Here is a 19,478-nt window from a genome sequence, read left to right as displayed (position 1 = left end):
ATAAGATTGTGTGACACTAAAGCCTGGAGTAACTGATGCTGAAAATCCTTTGCCAGCGCAGGAATAAATGACCATTTAAAATATATTAAAACGTTGTATTGTATTAAATAAATTATAAAATAAGCATAAAAGACTTGTTTATGTCTCATTTTGAAACATTAAACAAATCATACAGACCATATATTCTAAGCTGAAGGCAATCCTGAATCTTAAAATAAATACAAAAAAAAAAGATTTTTAATGCTTATTAGAGAATCAATCTGTAAGCTTAGGTACATGCTAATGAAAAACTGAAATAAATTGTGAGTCAAATTTCCAATGACAACTGCTATTTATTTTGTGTGTGGAGGTGCTGCGTTCGATTCCATAATGGCTAGAAAGTAGCCTAAGTATACAGCGAGTCAGCTCACTAGGCTTTGGAACAGAGCTAGAGTGTGAGAAGGAGTATAAGGAGAGAGAGATGTGGCAAAAAGAGGTAAAGATGGAACAGCAAAAAGAAACTGAGGGAAAAGTGGGAGACAGCGGCGCTGGAGGGAGGGTTTCTGAAGTATCCAGCACATGAAAGTGGCGGCTGTGGGTAAATCTGGAAAAACGACTGCAAAACTGCTGAACTCCGCCGCACGCCCTGCCAAAAGTGAGGGAAGCCGCAAAGGGAGAATAGGAGGGGAGAAGAAGAGAGGAGAGGAGCGTGTGGGGGATGAGTATACGGCTCTTGCATGCGTGTACCTCAGAGGGAATAAGATCAGTGTGGTTTGGGGAGGTTAAGCGGCAGAACATGCTCGCACATTAAGACCCATCAGATTCCCGGTCTAGTGAGCGGGGAGCACCGCCGTTTAGAACAGAGCCCAGAGCGAAAAACAATATCTCGGCAAATTGGCCCAACCTCTTTCATCCTCAGCCAACAGCCAAATGTTTGGAGATCCCGTGCTTCTCTCTCCATTTCTCTGCTTGTGATGAAAAAAGGATGGTTGAACCTCAGGCCGCTCTGAAGAAAAGCTGTGAAATGCCATTGTGTGTTATTCATCTTGCGTTTTTATTTTTATGTATGCTTTCTATACATACCATCTTTTTGCATCACTAAACTAGACAGAAGAAAAGGACAGAGTGAGGCAGATCAAAGAGAACCTTCATTTATGCTCCTTTGTGACAACACAATCTAAAATTGCACTTTCTATAAAATACAGTTTATTTTAGTGTATTACTACTTTGTTGTGAAAACTATTATGTTTAAACTACATAAAAATGGTCTAGGTTGAAAAGTAGCAAGTGCATTAAATTTTTGCTTCAAAATATGTAACATAATTTTTCCTGCTACAAAAAATAACATAATTTGGACCCTTCCTACAGCATCCTGGGTAGAAAAATATATAGACTTCTTCAAACATTTTATTTTTTACACAAATTGCAGTGCAGACCATTAAATACTGTCACTCAAATTCACTGCAAGAAACAATGGTGTGTCTTTATAAAAAAAAAAAGAACTACAAACAGACTATACTATTTTTGTCATATTTATATCACTGGGTTTTATTGAAAATTTAAAAATGTGATAATTTCACTAAGCTTTTATGACCGAGAATAACACACTGGACCAGCCTATACACCCATTGCCTGAAAACGATATTATATAAATATTACATTTACATAATATACAAAAAAATCCAGATGAGTGGTCCCATCTCTTAAAAAAAAAAAAAAACAAAACACAGGATTTTCAGGATTTAAAAACTGTTCCCACATTCCTACGTTTAAAATAAACAGAAAATAATAATAACAAAAGAAAATACTTTTTTATTTAGTTTGACCTCGTGAGGTTGAGTTAATATTTCATAATCAGTATTTCCAGAAGGTAAAACAAGCTTTTAGTGGACCTTTGTTAAATTTTACCCCATCTGTAAAATAAAGAGTCAAATAAACAAAAAGTCTACCAAGAAAAATGTGCTTAATATGAAACCGTAAAACAGAACTGAAATTGAAATTTTACACACTATTTCTAAACCAGCTGCAATTTCAGTCTGTAAGAAGTTGATATCCTCAAAATGATTTTTAAATTCGAAATTCCATTAAAAAAAAAAAAAAAAGATTAAAATGACAATTATAGTCTGTTGTTTTTTAAGCATGTGCAGTATAGCATGTCTGTGTAGGCTTTGGTTGTAGCTGTGTGTGTAAACGAGCATGTGAGAGGTGCTGGGCACTGGAAAAGCAGCACATGCACGAGAAGACCATGTGGGTGGGCAAACATATGCGGCTGGTAGGATTAGGAAGTGGTAAGCCACATCTTTTTATTACAGAAATGTCTCTCTAATATCTCTCCCTCGCACCAGGCTGTCGCCTCCCAGACTTGCTTACTTGGTCGTCTCCCTGAAAAGACTCTCAACCCAGAGTCTTTTATAATTAGCGTCAAAACCGACACCAGATATGTTTTACACACAAACCTCAGGATTATTTTGGCCTGACCCAAGCGGACACACAACGTAATAAGGTGTTCTGTTCCGCTGCGGTACTCCAAGGCCAGCATGCATCTTTAATTAAATCACCTTAGGCTCATTTAAATGCATTTCGTCATCTGAAGTGGTACGCTCCATTAGAACTCCCTTTTATTGAAGCTACCACTTCCTTTATCGTGGCTTTCCAATTTGGTTGTTTTATTATAAATTTATTGTGAATTGCTTAGAACATTACTGGTATTTTTGGAATAGGATACTAGTGAGATGCTTACTGCATACAGTATGTACTACATGCTGCCTACAAATTTTTTTAAACAGCATGTAATACTGCATTCAATATGTAACAATAAACCCAATAATACATGTATTTTTAACTCAGCTAAAAGTTAAATCTTTAAAATAAATAGTTAAAACCAAATTTGTTGACAATGTCTTAAAGGGATAGTTCACCCAAAAATGTAAATTCTGTCAAAATGTACTGACATTTAAGTTGCTCCAAACCTGTGTTAGTTTCTTAATTCTGTATTTTGAAGAATGCCGGTAACCAAATTGGTAGCCATTGCTAGCCATTAAGAAAAAAAGCTATTATGGAAGTCACTAGCTGCCAGAAACTCCTTGCTTACCAAAATTATTTGGTTACCAAAATATCTTGGTTTTAAGTTCTGTTAAAACATACAGGTTTGGAATGACATGTGAGTGGGTAAATGACTACATTTTCACACATTTTCATCTCTTGAACATTTTCCTGCGCAATTTTCACTCCCTTAATAATCAGTGTGGCGTTGTTTTTGGAGGGTAAAGGGGTAGAGTTGTGTTGTGTTAAGGGTTTTCACCTGGCAGTGGTAGATGTACTCCGGTGTGGTCTTCTTGAATTTCATATTCCACACCAAAGCCACACCGTCTGGCTCATGAGGAGCATCTTCATTGTTGTTGTAGGAGGCCACCAAGAGCTCAGGGTACTGGAAATATGAAGACAAGAGAGTCAGGAGACGGATGAGAAAGAGAGAGAGAACAGAGAGGTGGGTGATAAAGCTGACTCAGAGACAAAGAATGAGAGGATTCTCCCTTTTAAATGAACAGGTGCTGACACATACAGGAGGTCATAGAGGGAGGTCAGTCTACCTGAGGGGACCAGTCCAGACAGGTGATGACCCGATGCTTTGACCAGTGCTCATCATAGAACAGACGATTGAGAGAGAGACTGGAGCCACCTTGCAGATCCCTAACAGGGACACACTCTTATTAACATTGGCTCTGGGTTTTCAATACACTGTACTATATACAACGATTTTAGTACAGACAATTTTAATACAACATTTTTTTTTATATTTAAATTAACAAATGCTCATAAAAAATAACTGTAATACCAATACAAAAGAGCACAATTAGAGGTTGTTAATGGATGACATAAGTCTGCGAGAAGTTTGAAGAACAATTCACACAAACACACACACAGCTTATTAATGGCATACTATAGCCTTTTTCATATATCATTATAAATACTACAGACTAAAACTGACCCTTCCTATGTTATATTTACATCACTGGATTTGGTTGAAAAATTCACTAAAAAATGTGATCATTTCAATAGATTTTTAAGTCAGAGCATAAAACACTGGAGCAACATATACATCCATGATATATGCAAATTAAATCCAGATGATTTAAGCAATCTAGAATTTGTGTTTTGGGTTTCCTTTCATGCAGATTAATTACCATGGATGCCACTGTGGTCCATATACTTCATTTCACAACAACCAAATTTGCAATAATATAACCATTAGCAATTAACCATTTATAATTTATGACTGTCACCGTAAAAAAAAGATGTCATCATCAACTCACCATCAAGTCTATTTCCTATGTTGAGCACAAATTAAGTTATTATGAATAGTTTTAAACAATTTAGAAGAACCAAACATTTGTTGGCCCCAATTAACTTCCATAGTAGGGAAAAACACTAATGGGGACCATCAACTGTCTGATTATCTGCATTTTTCATACGAAAGAAACTCATATGGGTTTGGAACGACATGACTGTGATTAAACGATGACAATGTTTAGGTGAACTACCCATTTGATAGAGAAATAAAACATAAAAATGAACTAAATAATCATATAAAATAATTAATAGAAAAATATTTAGGGTAAGATATACATATCTACAGCATCTGTGTTATGCGTCACTTTCTTACCCTTCTTTATCCTCCAGGTCCCGGCCGCTGTAGTCGAAGAAGATGTTGGAGTCCTCAGCTAAAGCTCTTTCCATCACGCGAATACTGCGGTCGAAGAAGATGAGGAACTCCTCTGAGTGCAAAACCTGCTGTTTCTCTTCCTCCGTCAGCTCCCGCGGGTGGCCTGATACACACACAAGACAAAACACAACAAAATGAAGATGTAAACACAGCTGCCGAGTAAATAAACACAGAACCGGCCATACGTTTTAATACACAAACACACAAAAGCACATGTCACGGCGGCAAAGATGGGCTATGTGTTTATACCTACCACTTACATACAATAACACTAACAAACGAATTTAACCACAGTCAAAATCATAGCCGTACGGCATAACGTTGAACAGTAACTGTACAAACTGAACCCAAACAAACTCGCCCGCATTCTTTTTTCCTGACTCCCAACAAGCCTTAAAGGTAGTCAAGCCAATTAGAAGGGAGATATGGGCGTAAAAATGACAAACACACAATAAATGAATAAGCAAATACATTAGCGAACACACACAGCTCTTAGTTCGTCTTTCCATAATGACAGCACGCCCAGTTCTTCTCCTCCGTTTTTGATGTTATTGCGTTTCTCCATTTTCTCCCAGACTATTAGGGGCCCGTCCCTTTGATCTGAGCCCACTTGATTTGCGTGCCTTTTTTGATGACTCATAAGGAAGACAAAAGCGTGATCAAAGTCAGCGTGGAGTCAAAGCCCTCGTGTGCTTTCACAGTCTGCCTCTGTCCGGCCTCTCTCTAGTTATTTACCCTGTACACTTGCACAAAGAATGCACTCTCCGCTCGCTTTGAAGTCCACTTGCTGGGGTCTAGTGACATTAAAGTTCGATCAGGCCTGACCCAGAATGCCGCGGCCAGATAAGCCCAGCCCCCGGCCGGCGAGAATGCCATCTGATACGGCTGCAAGGGTCACACGCGAGTGGCCACTCAACGCTCTGTTGATCCTGTTTGCTGACTTTGGGAATTTTGACGTGTGCGAGGCCCAAACACAAACTACTAAAGCGGCGCAGGTAGGAAAAATCGGACTTGTGCAGTAGTGGAAATGTTCCAATCGTAGTTTTAAACGCTGACTGTACTGCAATTGCAAGATAGACGCATCGCTTCACTTGGCGGAAGGTTTTACGTCGCATGACTTGCATAACAGCGCGTGCTGTAAATCACACGGCAAATGACATGAGCTACGTCATGTTAATAATCCCCTCAATGTCATGTCACTCCACCCATGGCTTATTAAACACTAAAGGGATGCATTTCCCTTTTGAAACATCAAAAGAAGGGCACAATAAAATCCCAGCTATGCCAACACAGAAGGGATTGCCCTTGTGGAACAGCCTCATTGAATGCCATTTTAGTAAGTGTGGGTAATTTATTTACAGATCTGTTATGGTTTCTATTAGCGCTTATGGAACATGTGCGCAGAACATGCACCTCAACGTCAGGCTTTACTGTAAAGAGACGTCTCTCTCATTGAGTCTGAACTGAGCAGATGTTGTTCAGTCTAACATCCAACATACAGAAGTCAAACGTGCTAAATTTGAGCCAGGTGGATGCTGTCTGGGTATGGAATATGTTTTTTAAGAGCACAACCTTTGGAACACCTTCACACACACTAAATTGGGCTATATCATAGACTTATATAGTCTACTTATATATATATAATACTTTTAAATATATTTTTGAAATAATTTATTGCTCTATTTGTCTCAAATTGTAAAATTTTAATCACATCAAAAAATAAAAGTTTTTGTTTACATAATATACGTGTGTGTGCTGGATATATTTATGAATTAAACATTTTTACTTTAAATGTAAGTATACATAACTAATCTGAAACACTTTGAAGAAAAAAACAATTTAGTGTAGGGAACAATTCTCAATATTTACTTACTTATTAGCAAGCATATTATTAACATACTGGCTGTTTATTACTACATATAAAGCACATATTCTGCATGATCATATACAACCTAAACTTAACAACTAACCTACTAACTATTGAGAAGCAGAAAATTATGAGTAGTGAGAATTGGACTTTAATGAATTGGAGAATTGGACTTTAACTAAAATGTCACCAAAATTTGTATTACTTTTATTAAAAAGTTATATAATCTACAAAAACATAATTTTCATGTTTTATATAATGTGAAAAAGAAACATTAGTGAGTATGAAGTAAGTATGAAAACTCGCACCCAGTCTTACCTTCCTTTGTTTCCTTGCTTTCTTCCTCCTCCTGCAGGTCATTTTCTGGGCCAGCTTTCATTTCTGTGACCTCTTCATCCTCCTCTTCATCTTCTGAAAGGACACAAAAAAGGTCACGTTCAGTTTCTGTTTTGTGACACCTGTCAAACTCCACCGCCTCCCCGTGACCCACCCTGAGACCCAGACTCTTCCATAATAATAGCTTACAGATCTTCTGTACCTGACATCCAGACTCATTTCACAATCAGACTCAAAATCAGACGTGCTCAACTCAATGCCTTGTTTTGGATCAACACGGCCTGTTGTTTTTACGCTTCGATGTGGATTTGCACAGCTGCATTTTCACAACCGTGAGCTCTAGAGAAACAACACACTCAGTTAAAAAACACTTCCTTCAGGTCCCGGAGAACATATGTGCTACACGTGTGCATGCGTTTGTGCGACTTTATGAATCCAGAAGAGAGGCTCGTGAAGTGAGGCACAGATACCCCACAGGAAGCGGAGCGGGTGAGTGGCGTGGCCTCTTTCTGCACTCGATCAACCCTTCGCCAAAACCCCCCAACCGCCTGCCCCGGGGCCCCCCAGATCCTGAAGACTCACCCCTTAATTAACCTAGTCACCCCAGTCAAAGACCCAGCCTCGTGCAACCCGCTTTCAGCCACCTGCTACGCTGTCCGAAGCACTGGGCATGTGTTCCAAGCCTTCTCCGTTACCCTGCCCCATGCCTGCAGATGGTGAGAAGGATGATGCTTAACACCCTCGCAGGCACCTGTAGACGGGGCACACACACAGTCACGCTAGCATACACACAGAGCACTGTGGGATTGTTTTCTTGTTGAACCCCAGTGGCAGAGGTTAATTACCCGGGTCGAGCTGACAGTGGGTGCCCAGTCTGCAGAAGGAAGTGATCCCATCGTGCCAGACGTGTTGCGGCTGACTCTCTTAACACCAGTGTATTTGTGTTCACACCAGTTGAGGAGTAGACAAGGGCCTGGAGGCACGCTTAACAATGATTTCAGCTTTGCAAGAATGCAGTCTCTTACATTGTTGTGAATTACGCTGTCGTGTGACGGATTTGCCCCCTTTATTGGGGTTTAATCTCAAACAATAATGTTTTTTCCTGTATTTATCTTTATCCGATGGGGTTAAAAAATATGCTTCTGGAAGGAAAAACTGCATTATTATTTTTTGCTATTAGGAAAGCCGCTTAGCAATAACATACAGTACCACTCGAAAGTTAGTTTTTTTTGGATGCATTACGTGCACTCAACAAAAGTGAGAGGAGCTGATGGCGAATGACAACAATTTTTCTGCAATGTTTTTAAGGCAGAGCTTAAAGTTGAGATCATTTTGTAAATAAACAAAGGTGTACTTCTCTTCTTTTTTATTTGAATACAGTTTAACATGATGTCTATCTTGACTAGGCAAACAAAGTACATTTACTTAAAATACAAATACTTTTTTGGTTTGAATCAAATGTGCATAGAATAATAATCGAACGCTTTGTGTTAATATTACACACTAGTATGTACACACTGTAAGCTAAATCCATGGCATATGAGCATAAGCACTGAGACAATTGATTCCCCAGAGGTTGAATGTGGATCACTGATGTGAGCCGAGTCTGGCCCGGAGCAAGTGTGGTTTAGCTGCTGAATATGACTGAGCTTCTGAGCCAGAGACCAGCGGGGAATAGAGGAGTCCTTAGACCCAGACGGGCAGCCAGCCAGCCCAGGCCGACCACACCACCATGGACTTCTCTGGCCTTGTTTCTCTTTCTCTCTCATCTGTTTTTGCCCAGAGAGGAAGAAAGAGCCCTGCCATTCATTTTCAGTTTGTTCCTTTTCTCTGGGGCCTAAGAGAAAATAGCACAGGCAAAGAACGGGACACCTCTTGCATTCCAGAAGACCCACATGCTAGACAGACTATGTCAGAAGGTTTTGGATCGGGATGTCCAAGTCTGGAGGAGAATGTGACCTGATATGACCAGGTCTAGAGGAAAGCCATTCGCAAAGCAACAACAACCCTGATTCATGGCTGTGGTCAAAAGGTTCGCAAACAATGTACAAGAGGTTTGCAATATATCTGCAGATCCCTGTGGCTTTTTGGCCAAAGCATGTTTTCGTGACACACCATATCACTCTGAACAAACATCAACACTGTGGGCCAAAATTCAGTGAGGGAACTTTCAAGCCAATTTGTAAATTAAACTATGCCCTTGAGTCCATTTGTAATGCATCTGACCTTCTTATCCCAGTCAGAATGTTTATTTGCGCTTCCCATGAGGTGACGGCAACCAACATGGCATCAAGGGATCGGTTAGAAGGCTTGAAAGCAAAGAAGAGATGGATAAACGAGACAGCTTTAGCACACTACCCTGGTGCTTAATACAGGTTCGCTCGGTGGGAAAAAACATCATAAACCATCCACCCCGCTCGCCAGGTTGATGAAACTGAGGACCTGCCCTGCAAGGTAATGACACCCCCCCCCATCTTACCTGTCTTCAATCTCTTCTCGGTTTCCTCAAGCTGCTCGAGCAATTCAAATCCACCGCTGCTAGTCGTAATGACCAACACAGCAGCAGCACTCAATCAAAACGGGACTTCCATCCTTAAAACCACAAGCTGATCTCAGGGTGTAGGACTCAAAAAACCCGAGCTAATTAACTGCTTAATTAGGCAACAGAAATCGCTATTTGTGCTGGGTGTAGGGTATGTGAAAGATTAGTCCTGGTTATCACATATTAAGAGTAGCAGTGGAAACGTTTGATTTGTTATGGAGAGTGCGAGAGCGAATGCCTCTGAATGTGGTATGGAGGATCTTAGCACTTCCCGCTCTAAAGACACTGCACGCAATATACCAGACGCAAATGGTTCACAGATGGACGTGGTCATGGAAACATCAGTGCTGAAGGAGAATTATGCACTTGTCAGGCTCACACTTTCATACAGTTTTCATGATGTTAAAGCATCTTAAATAGTTTACTTGAAATCAGTAATCTTTCTAGACCAGCAGTTCTGAACCTTTTTGATTTCAAGGCACCCTACATACTATATAAACCCTACTTATAATACTATATATTACTGTATAGCTGTATTATAAATGAAATGACTGAAATATAACTATATTATATTAAATAATGAAATTGGGAAATAATGATGATAATATAAACAAACATTAAAATTAGTGTTGTCAAATGAATAATTGCAATTAATCACATAATTTTTTTTTACATTATATATGCATGTGTATTGTGTATATTTATTATGTATACATAAATACACACATACAGTAAATTACATTTATATAATCATATTCTTATATTTTATATTATATATTAATATATAAACAACATATTTATAACATATATATTAAGTGTGTGTATTCATATATACATAATAAATATACACAACGTACACGCATATTTTATGCAAACAAAAACTTTTATTTCAGACGCGATTAAAGCACCTTTACAACAGGCACATATAAAAAACTGGCAGTAAAAAAATGCCGCCAAAAGTGAGATAAGATGCCATCGATTAAACGGAAGGAGGATGCGACTCAGTCTTTCATCCAGCATTTTATTGGACCAAGCTGCACTGCTCCGGGCCTCTGGATTGGGATATGGAGCTGATTAGACAATCAAAAAATCCCCTCATCTGACAAGTGGGGATTTTTTCTGTCAGTGAGGGGGTTGAGTGTGTTTGTTTTCCTCAGGGCCTCTGAAACACAGAGAGAAATTGAGCTAAAGGGCTGAGGGTATTTCCATATGGGACATGAGACACAGCAGGAAGGACACCCCTACTGCCCACCATATTGACACATTGACATGCAAGAATATAAGACACACTTTCGGGCCTGCGTACATACATGTGTCTTCCTTTTTTAAGAAGAAGTACAAACAGACATCCCCAAATTAGACTTCAGAAGTTGGGTGTCAAGCAGCCTCTAGACCACAACAGAGGCAGAGTACTGAGGAGGCGGCATCAGGAACATGAAAGAGGCCTGTAATGTGGAACTGGCACGACAAACTAAGCATGAGACAAACACTATCTATCTGCTGCACTCCTGAATGGCACACCAGCCTGAGAAAAAGTCCTTCAAGTCACATCCTTAAACACTAATGGACTCAGTCAGTGCAGACTGAATATGACAGACTGAATATGTCCCTTCGATAATTGTACTATCACCTTGCATAAACCTGCTGGAAAAAAATACTACATATAAATTAACTGGTCTTAAGTTGGTCTCTCTGATCTCCATGCCTGACAATTTGCACTTGTCAGGCCTCAAACCCCTCTAAACACCAGGAGACCGCCTAAAACGAGCAAACGGGCTTAAAATGGTCATATTTTGCATTTAATTTTCAAAAACATGTTTTTTTTTTGTCCATTAGAATTACAGTTGGATTCAAGTCTCCTAACAGCCAAAAATGTTATCATCGTAAGTGGCTTGCTGTCTCTGCATACTGCATTAAGCCAATCAGAAGAAAATATGAGGATCTTCACAAAATGACGCACTTGAGCTTTAGTAACTGACTTTGCAGTGCAAAAAAGCCAAGGGATCAATTCTTTAGTAAAACACAAAACTGATCAAATATGCTGAATGCATTGTCTCTGACGTGCATAAACACGAAGACGAACGTAGAGAAATTAACATGTAAATATTACAATAGCAACAGGGAAATAATTCACATCAAACTGCACAAAGCCGTGATGATAGATTCCGCACACGCTGCAGTCTGCAAACTGTGACCCATCCAGCCAACAAAAGCTCTTCTCTTTCCTTTTCCCGTCTCTCTCACACTCAGACACACACAGAGAGTGTCAGACTGTCTTGTGAAATCAGATGGGAAAAATCTGTGGAGAGAGTACTTGTACTCCTGGCTACTTGCTCATCAAACACACAGAGCACAGGCCGGAGTGGAGTCAGGTCCTTGAGCTGACACTCTTCACGGCCTCCTGCAGCTGTGTGAAAGCCCATGGCTGTGGATACAGTGTTTGCATTTCATAACTACAAACCACACGAACGGGCGACAAACCAGCAATGCTGTTTCCACCCCTGCAGCAACAATTTAGAGAGGGAGAGGGGAAAAAAAAGAAATCGTCAGAGTCCAAATAAAAATTATATATGTATGTATGTATGCATGTATGTATGTGAAGAGTTACTTTGCAAAAACAGATGTGTTTTCTACTGCTATCATGTTTTATTGTGTTTTACTGCTTCAGTTAGATGTATTTTTAGTTATTTTTTGAAAATGAAAATAAGTTAAGTTTAAACATTCAATTACGTATTTATATGTATTTCTATCTCCATGCAGACATAAACAGAACGTAGCATTTCTACTGCTTGTATATTTTTTCTACAGATATCGTATTGCATTTTTTTATGATTCTGAACATTCTCCACTATAACACACTTTTTTCTTTCTACACTATGCTATCATTTGTACATCAATTAGTGTAAATTTTGTGCACTGCTAGTTAGTTGCCAACTGTGCCAACTGTGCTGTGCAAAAAAAAATTAAAATAAATAATAATAATAATTTTGAGTCTAATCTAATAATAATGACTCAAACATCAGTGAAAAATAGATGAATGACTCAACGGCTCGACAAAAAATGGTAGAGAAAACGCTAAAATGCACTGAATGCAGCTCATCAAACCATACACATAAATCATAGCAGCATATCATAGCCTTATCTTTCTTCTCCTCTTCTGAAGCCCGTTCTGAGCCTCTTCAAAGTTTGCTGTTGTGGCAAATAATGCTTTGACTCTTTACTGGAAAAGCAACTTCACATTTGGGTTCAGCCTTTTGTTGGCCTTCCTCATCACTCTCGTTTGTCATCATTATGACATCATCATGACAAACGGCTGAGATTGATCATGAAGCGCTTTTTAGAGTACCGCTATCTTCTAGCCCAAGGCCACGCAGCACAGACCTGCCTTCCCCTGAGAGAGTGAGACAGCACTCTGGGGTCTGGAAATGTTCAGAGTCGGGAGAGATAAAGCCAGCGCACCCTTTGAACAGATATCTTCTCTAAAGCGCTGCTAACGTGCACAGGAAATGTTTTAGATTCGAGATTTTCAAGTCTTGTCAGATTGGACTGAATATTTAAAACAATGTGCCGGGGAAGTTAACGCCTCCTTACACTTCTTACAGTGTCTGAGATTGTATTACACTATTGTATTAGAATTCCCAATTATGACGGAACTTCATTTTTATTATTTGTAAATAATTTTTAGGATACATTTTTAAAAGCACATTATCTAATGATATGACTATTTATTACCAGTAAATAAAATACAACTGAAAAGCCATTTGGCATACTTTCTGTATCTAATTGCAACATCCCCTTTCAATGCCAAAAATTAATTCAAAATTAATTTAACGGTATCTCAATGCACATATAATTGTTCATTGTACAAAATAGGCCAGATTTAGCTTTTTTGAAAATAAATAAACATTTTACTTTATTTGCAGCCCTTCGATAGCAAAATAATATTAAAATACACACTACAGTACATTTTAAAATTCACTGAATTTTACTGACAAAATACACTGTAATTACTAACCAGAAAAGAAAATGATACTTAGCTCATTGTTTAAAAAAAATATTTCAAACCACTAATTCTAGCAATAAGAAAGAAACTAAATACAGTTTTAGACTGACACAGTAAGGGTTCCCGTTAAAACTTACTATCCTGGCTGTAGTTGATTGATTAATTCAGCAGACAAAAAAAAATAAAAATATATTGTACATACTACTGTACATATTTTAGATTGTACTTATTCTACTTTCTATATTATATGTTTGGTTACAATTACTCTGAGGAATTTATAAACCATTATTTCTACATTTTACTAGTTTTTTGGCAGTCATTTGATGGTAAAACAATAGGAAAATACACTCAGCACTGCTGCACATCAGTTATTTCACGTAGCGTTACGATTCAAACAACGAGAAGTAGTAAACGACTATTAACTAGGAAATGTCTTCTGATTACTAGAACAGTACAGAACATGATACTTAGCTCACTGTTACAAAAAAACATTTCAAACCATAAACCACTAATTCAAACAATAAGAAAGAAACTAGATACTATTTTAAATTGACACAGACAGGGTTGCATTAACCATCTGACCAAACTAAACAAACTAGTTTGGCTATAGCTGATTGCCTGAAATTTTTAACAAAACATTTCTTTTATTCAATCTCTAAGCCCTACGAGCCAAAGTAATTGTGAAACAATGCTGCATATAAAATTGCTCTATTACCTCTCAATGTCTGTATAAAAATCCCTGACAATTAAATTCTATATGTGACGTGAAATGAATCCCTTACAGCATCTCAGACTGACATTAATCACAAACTCTAATGAAAATGATTAGTTCCTCCTTTCACTGAGCGTCTACTGTTCCAGATTCTATATTCCTGACCTACCAAGACTCTGGTCTGGTAATGAACCTACATTATGCAACGGGTCTCTGGCCCGCAAATGTGGTGCCAGTGAAGCTGGCCTGCTCCCAGAACCACATCTTTAAGGGAGTCATCATGCCACGCCATGCACAGACTGGCCACAGAGCATGATTAAACCTCATGACTTCAAACTTTCCAAACCCTAGCCTGTCAAAATGAGCAACTCAACCCAGGCAATGAGCTAAACTCACTTTTCAACAAGTCACACAACAGAGATGGCATATTGGCTAAAATTCTGCAATTTCAGGATTTATTCAAGCACTTGGCGAAATCTGTCTTAAAAGAAGTCATGTTTTTATTCAGAATTAAAAACAAGAAATTTATCGCTAGACCTTGTTGATAAAATAAACCAATTTGGATCATTCAGCAGTAAGATACGCTATTCCAATTTGTACGTTTACAATACATGAGAAATAGCCCAGAATTAAATGATTTAATAAATTGAATTGAATTTTCTTAAGTACACAATTCATGGTTTTTCACAGCAGCAGCAGCAGTCTGAAAGTTGATGCAGTTTCTATGATGTTGATGTGCTAAGAGTGCCCCCTAATGTCCCGTGTAGAACATAACCAAAACAACTCCTTCAATCAGCACACTAATAATTACTGCTTTTAATTTGCAACTTAAAACTGCACTGAATTTAACATTATATTCTTATTAACACTAGCATATATATACTCAATCAGGGTCAACATGAAAACTGTTGTAAGTAGGATAAAATAATAAGTGGAGGAAATCATTTTCATACACACACACACAATATATATATATATATATATATATATATATATATATATATATATAAAATTAATAAAAATTATCTTCATTTTTAGAGTCACAAATAGCATGAGGGAGGTTTATCTGAAATTTTAGGGGTGTTTTTTTACATCAATTCCCATATACAGTATATATATATATATATATATATATATATATATATATATATATATATATATATATATATATATATATATATATATATACACACAAAAACTGAAATACTTAATAGAAAACCTCTGTAGCAGCAATCCTACGACCACCCAGACCTATACACAACCTCACCTGATTTTACAACAATCTTAGAAGTTCCTTGGGAACATGGGACTTTCAACTTTTGTGTGCTACATGGAAAAAGTTTAACTGTTCAGAGGAATGAAACAGTATCCCATCTGATGTTAAACACACATCAGATGGCAAATATTATTATAGTGACTCCATGGACAGGGGCCGATTTTTTGGCTGAGGTGGTTTCATGTATCTTATTATGTGGTGGTAAGAGAGGAAAATTGTAATCATCTGGGTCCAGATTGGCATGGTCCACCTACTGTGAAAGACATTGTATTGTCTGATATCAGATTTTTTATTTTTTTTTGACTGGCATCCCGCCTCGATCCAAACCATTGGGGATTTGGGCCTTTTTGGGCTTGAAACCAGAGTCAGATGATGGCGATGAATTCAAAGTCTAAGCATTTCAGCACAGAGCAAAGGGAGAAAAGACAGACATCCCCTCTAATGCCACCAATTAATTTTGACATTGCAGATCAAAAGAGAGTAAATGTAACAGTATCTAAATGCGACATGACTCTCCCTGGGATGGAGATGGAGGGAAATAGCAACCACTGTTGTATGAGAGCGAATTTTGGCTAACCTTTCGTTTTGTGAACACTGACACCCTCGCCTTTTCTCTTGTATAAAAGAGCTAAAACAACACGCCAGGATGAAGCGCTTCCATATGTGACCTATACGCCCTGCTCAACCCAGACTGAGGGCGAGCTGGTGCCGAATGGCAAAGCTATGGGCAAAAGCCTTGACCACAATCATCTTGAGACCCTCGGAAAACTGCTGTTTGTGAGGCACCAACTGCAACACACTCTCAACAAAGTTCGTCAGGGTAATATCAAATGCATGTGCCAGAAACAAAATATTTTTAAATGGTTTATGTAGGGCCTCTTCGAGCAGCGTTCACGATAAATAAAGCTCGTGCAGCTCTAGAGAGTGACCTGGAAAAAAAAACATTATAATCTCAATTAGCCTGACTGTTAATAATAGTAGCCGTGTCATCAAACATTATGATTATTTGGATGCTTGAGATATTCGGTGGTCAAACACTGACCCGAAACTCGATTAATTAATTGAGTCAATATGTTTGGCTGGGATCAATTGACATTCGCTGTTGTTTTCAACCGCTTGGTTACGGTGGTCTCTGCAGAGTCTCTGTAATGTCTTTCAGATTAGCAGTTAGTTAGAACTGCAATTAGGAACCATTACAGGACCACCACAAGTTTACCAAAAAAGTGACTGTAAAAAAGAGAATCACCACTTCCCACTGGAGACCCCCAGAGCTAATGGCCCTGAAAAATTCCAGCAAAAGAAGCCTAATGCGCACTCACACACACACACACACACAAACGTACGTGCACACATTAAATAAAGAAAGAGAGAGATTGTGAGAAACAAAGACCCACATCATTTCCGTGGCCTTCTGAACTCTTCAACTTCCTTGAGATGGTTTCCAGGACAGAGGTGACCGAGTGCGGTATTGAAATTACAAAATTCAGTATCGTAATGATTCTAGGTTTTTGATCCAACCTTGTGTCTCACTATCTTGCACAAAGGTCTTTGCAAAGACTAAAATACTTGGACTTTTTGATACTATTCTTATCGGCTGATGGTAATTAGCGGTAGAGCCTGCTAAAGCCGTTTAAGTATTACGGCTTTCCCGTAGATCCAAGCTCTGCTGATCTGGACCGCATTTCATTGATAGGTCCACTTGCTAAACCTGAAAAGCTTTTATTTCAGAAGACCTAAACTCAAAGCATAAATGTAGGTTATTAAAGGATCAGCTGACCTAAAAAATTCTTCTGAAATGTTTTTTTTATTTACTTATTTAATTGTTTGTTTTTAAATAAAACTATAATTATTATACCATTATTAATAATAATAATACAAATGCGCAAATAAATGCACAAAAATGTCTACATTTTAAATTATTGCTGTTTTTTATTATTTTTTATTTATGTTTATTTATTATTTAGTGTGTGGAAATTTGGAGCCAAGAGAATGGCTAAGAATGAGCAAACAATGAGAGGATTTTGGTTTTTAGGTGAAGTAAGCCTTTGGCTGAACAATTGTTTTCTTCTCAAAATAGAGTGACACGAGATCTAATGTGTTTTTTTACAAACTGGTTTTACAGATTAACACATAATCACTACCGCTCCACTCAAGGATGGCAAAATTTCAGGAGTTGCTTTCTCAAAACATTTAGTGTAAAACATTACTCCAACAATGGAAGGGCCAGAAGAAAGTATAGAAATGAGAAGCTGACTTTCCCAGAACCCACTAAAGCACTGTCCAGTGAATGAGCCATGCCTTTGCAATGTTATCCACTCCCAGCAGTCTTTAGGAATTACAAGCCTGTTCTTTCATACAAATTATGTCGCCGAGAGCCCGCTGGAGCCTTGAATGTGGCACTCAGTGACTGGCGGGTAATTTGATTGAGTGAACAACAATGTACACTTAGCAGAGACAGATCTCCAACCAACCAAGAGACAAGAACCTGGACACATATCACACTACCCATATTCACTAGAGCAAAGCTGAGACGGAAGCAAACAGTTCATTAAATTAAATAATCCTAAACAGAGTCACACACATTTAGATTGATGTGAGACAAACTACGGCTGGGATAGGCTTCTCAGGGGGGTTAAAAGTTCAGATGGGTCACAACCCCTGACTGACCAGTACTGCTGAGTCATGACTACAAGCTACACACATTCAGCGCTGTTGTTTCACAATAATGTCATTTTAAGGTCACTCTCCTCTGATGGTGAGATCTGGAAGGCTTTTATACCACAAACGAGCCACTGGCTAACATGTTTGGCCTTTATTTCTGCCAACTTCTCCCAGACCACCGGCGGAAATCTTTATGAAACTGTATCTATCATGGGATCTGATACTTCTGGAAACACAAGGTGAACCTGCATGTGACTAAATCTGGAACGAGGGCTAAATTGGGGTCGACAAAACATCACAACCAGCTGATAAACAGAACGCACACGGCCAAGTAATTTTTGGATCCATTAGGGAACTCTTTGTGTGTTAAGCCAAAGGCATAAGATATTAGCCGAAGAAAAAGCATGTACTTCAGTGAAAACAAGACCTTCTGGCCTTGTGTACAAAGGAATCTCAACAATTAGTGTAGTAGCGATAGCCGTAGCATAGAATCCTAAACATTTTCCATTTCTTCTCACGTCTTCTCAAGTTGGGGGTCAGTAATATGCGACTGTCAACATAGTAATAATATAATAAGACAACTGTCACAACTGTCTATTCGGTAATAATGCAATAATAAGATATGTACGTATAATACAAAAATAACGACCGCATTTTAATCTCAGCGCTATTAACAAACCGTTAACAACTTTCAATAAACTCCTATTTTGCTGAATTAGGGATACAGAATATAACTATGCAGAATATGTGCTTTATAAGTGCAAATAAAAAGCCAATATGGTAATAAAAGGCATGCTAATAAGCAACTAGTTATTAGTGAGATTTGTTCCCTATACTAAAGTGTTATCTATAATTTTAAGGTTTATTTTATGGGTATGCACCAATGAAATGAACTAGCATTTGTGGGGAATAGGGAAATAACTAAACACTTTGCAATAAGGTCTCATTTGTTTATTAACACAGTGCATTATCCATTGTTTACATATATAGAATTTTTGATCTTAAAAATGTATTAACAGGAAAATTAAAATGAATACAAAGCAGTGCATCACCTGATTTCGAAAATTGAGATTCTGGTCTTTCTGTCCCCAAATTTAAGACCTCTTAAAAATGAAGACTTTCATACAATTTCAGACATTTTATGGCCTTCAATTTGAAACACTTTTTAAGGGCCCGCCAGAACCCCAATCAAAATGTTTACATTACTATTAAGATTAATAAACCCTGTATACGCATTGTCAATTCAGGTTAACTAATGCTAACGAAAGAAACCATACTGTAAAGTGTTACAATTTTATGAAACATTTAAAAATGCACATCTTCAACCATCGTAGAGGGCATTTTGCAACCTAATCAGGTTAATTTGAACTTAATCAAAC

At 38.1% G+C, this 19,478-nt stretch overlaps 1 protein-coding gene across 7 annotated transcripts in view; it reads right to left on the bottom strand.

The window, feature by feature from the left end:
* LOC122323728 (cytoplasmic dynein 1 intermediate chain 1) overlaps window positions 1-19,478 on the bottom strand; it is a 51,788-nt gene that overhangs the window by 21,165 nt on the left and 11,145 nt on the right. For 4 of the 7 annotated variants that reach the window (XM_043217801.1, XM_043217799.1, XM_043217797.1 and 1 more), the window contains 4 exons: window positions 6,888-6,980; window positions 4,643-4,805; window positions 3,570-3,669; window positions 3,281-3,406 (listed from right to left, as the gene is read on the bottom strand). In XM_043217801.1, coding sequence (XP_043073736.1) covers window positions 3,281-3,406; window positions 3,570-3,669; window positions 4,643-4,805; window positions 6,888-6,980 — 482 coding nt within the window. The remainder of the gene's footprint in view (window positions 1-3,280; window positions 3,407-3,569; window positions 3,670-4,642; window positions 4,806-6,887; window positions 6,981-19,478) is intronic. The other 3 variants (XM_043217798.1, XM_043217800.1, XM_043217803.1) reach the window with 1 other exon arrangement.

The sequence above is a fragment of the Puntigrus tetrazona genome, chromosome 19, assembly GCF_018831695.1.
Source record: "Puntigrus tetrazona isolate hp1 chromosome 19, ASM1883169v1, whole genome shotgun sequence".
Taxonomy (NCBI): Eukaryota; Metazoa; Chordata; class Actinopteri; order Cypriniformes; family Cyprinidae; genus Puntigrus; species Puntigrus tetrazona.
This window is presented reverse-complemented; position numbering and strand designations above follow the sequence as displayed.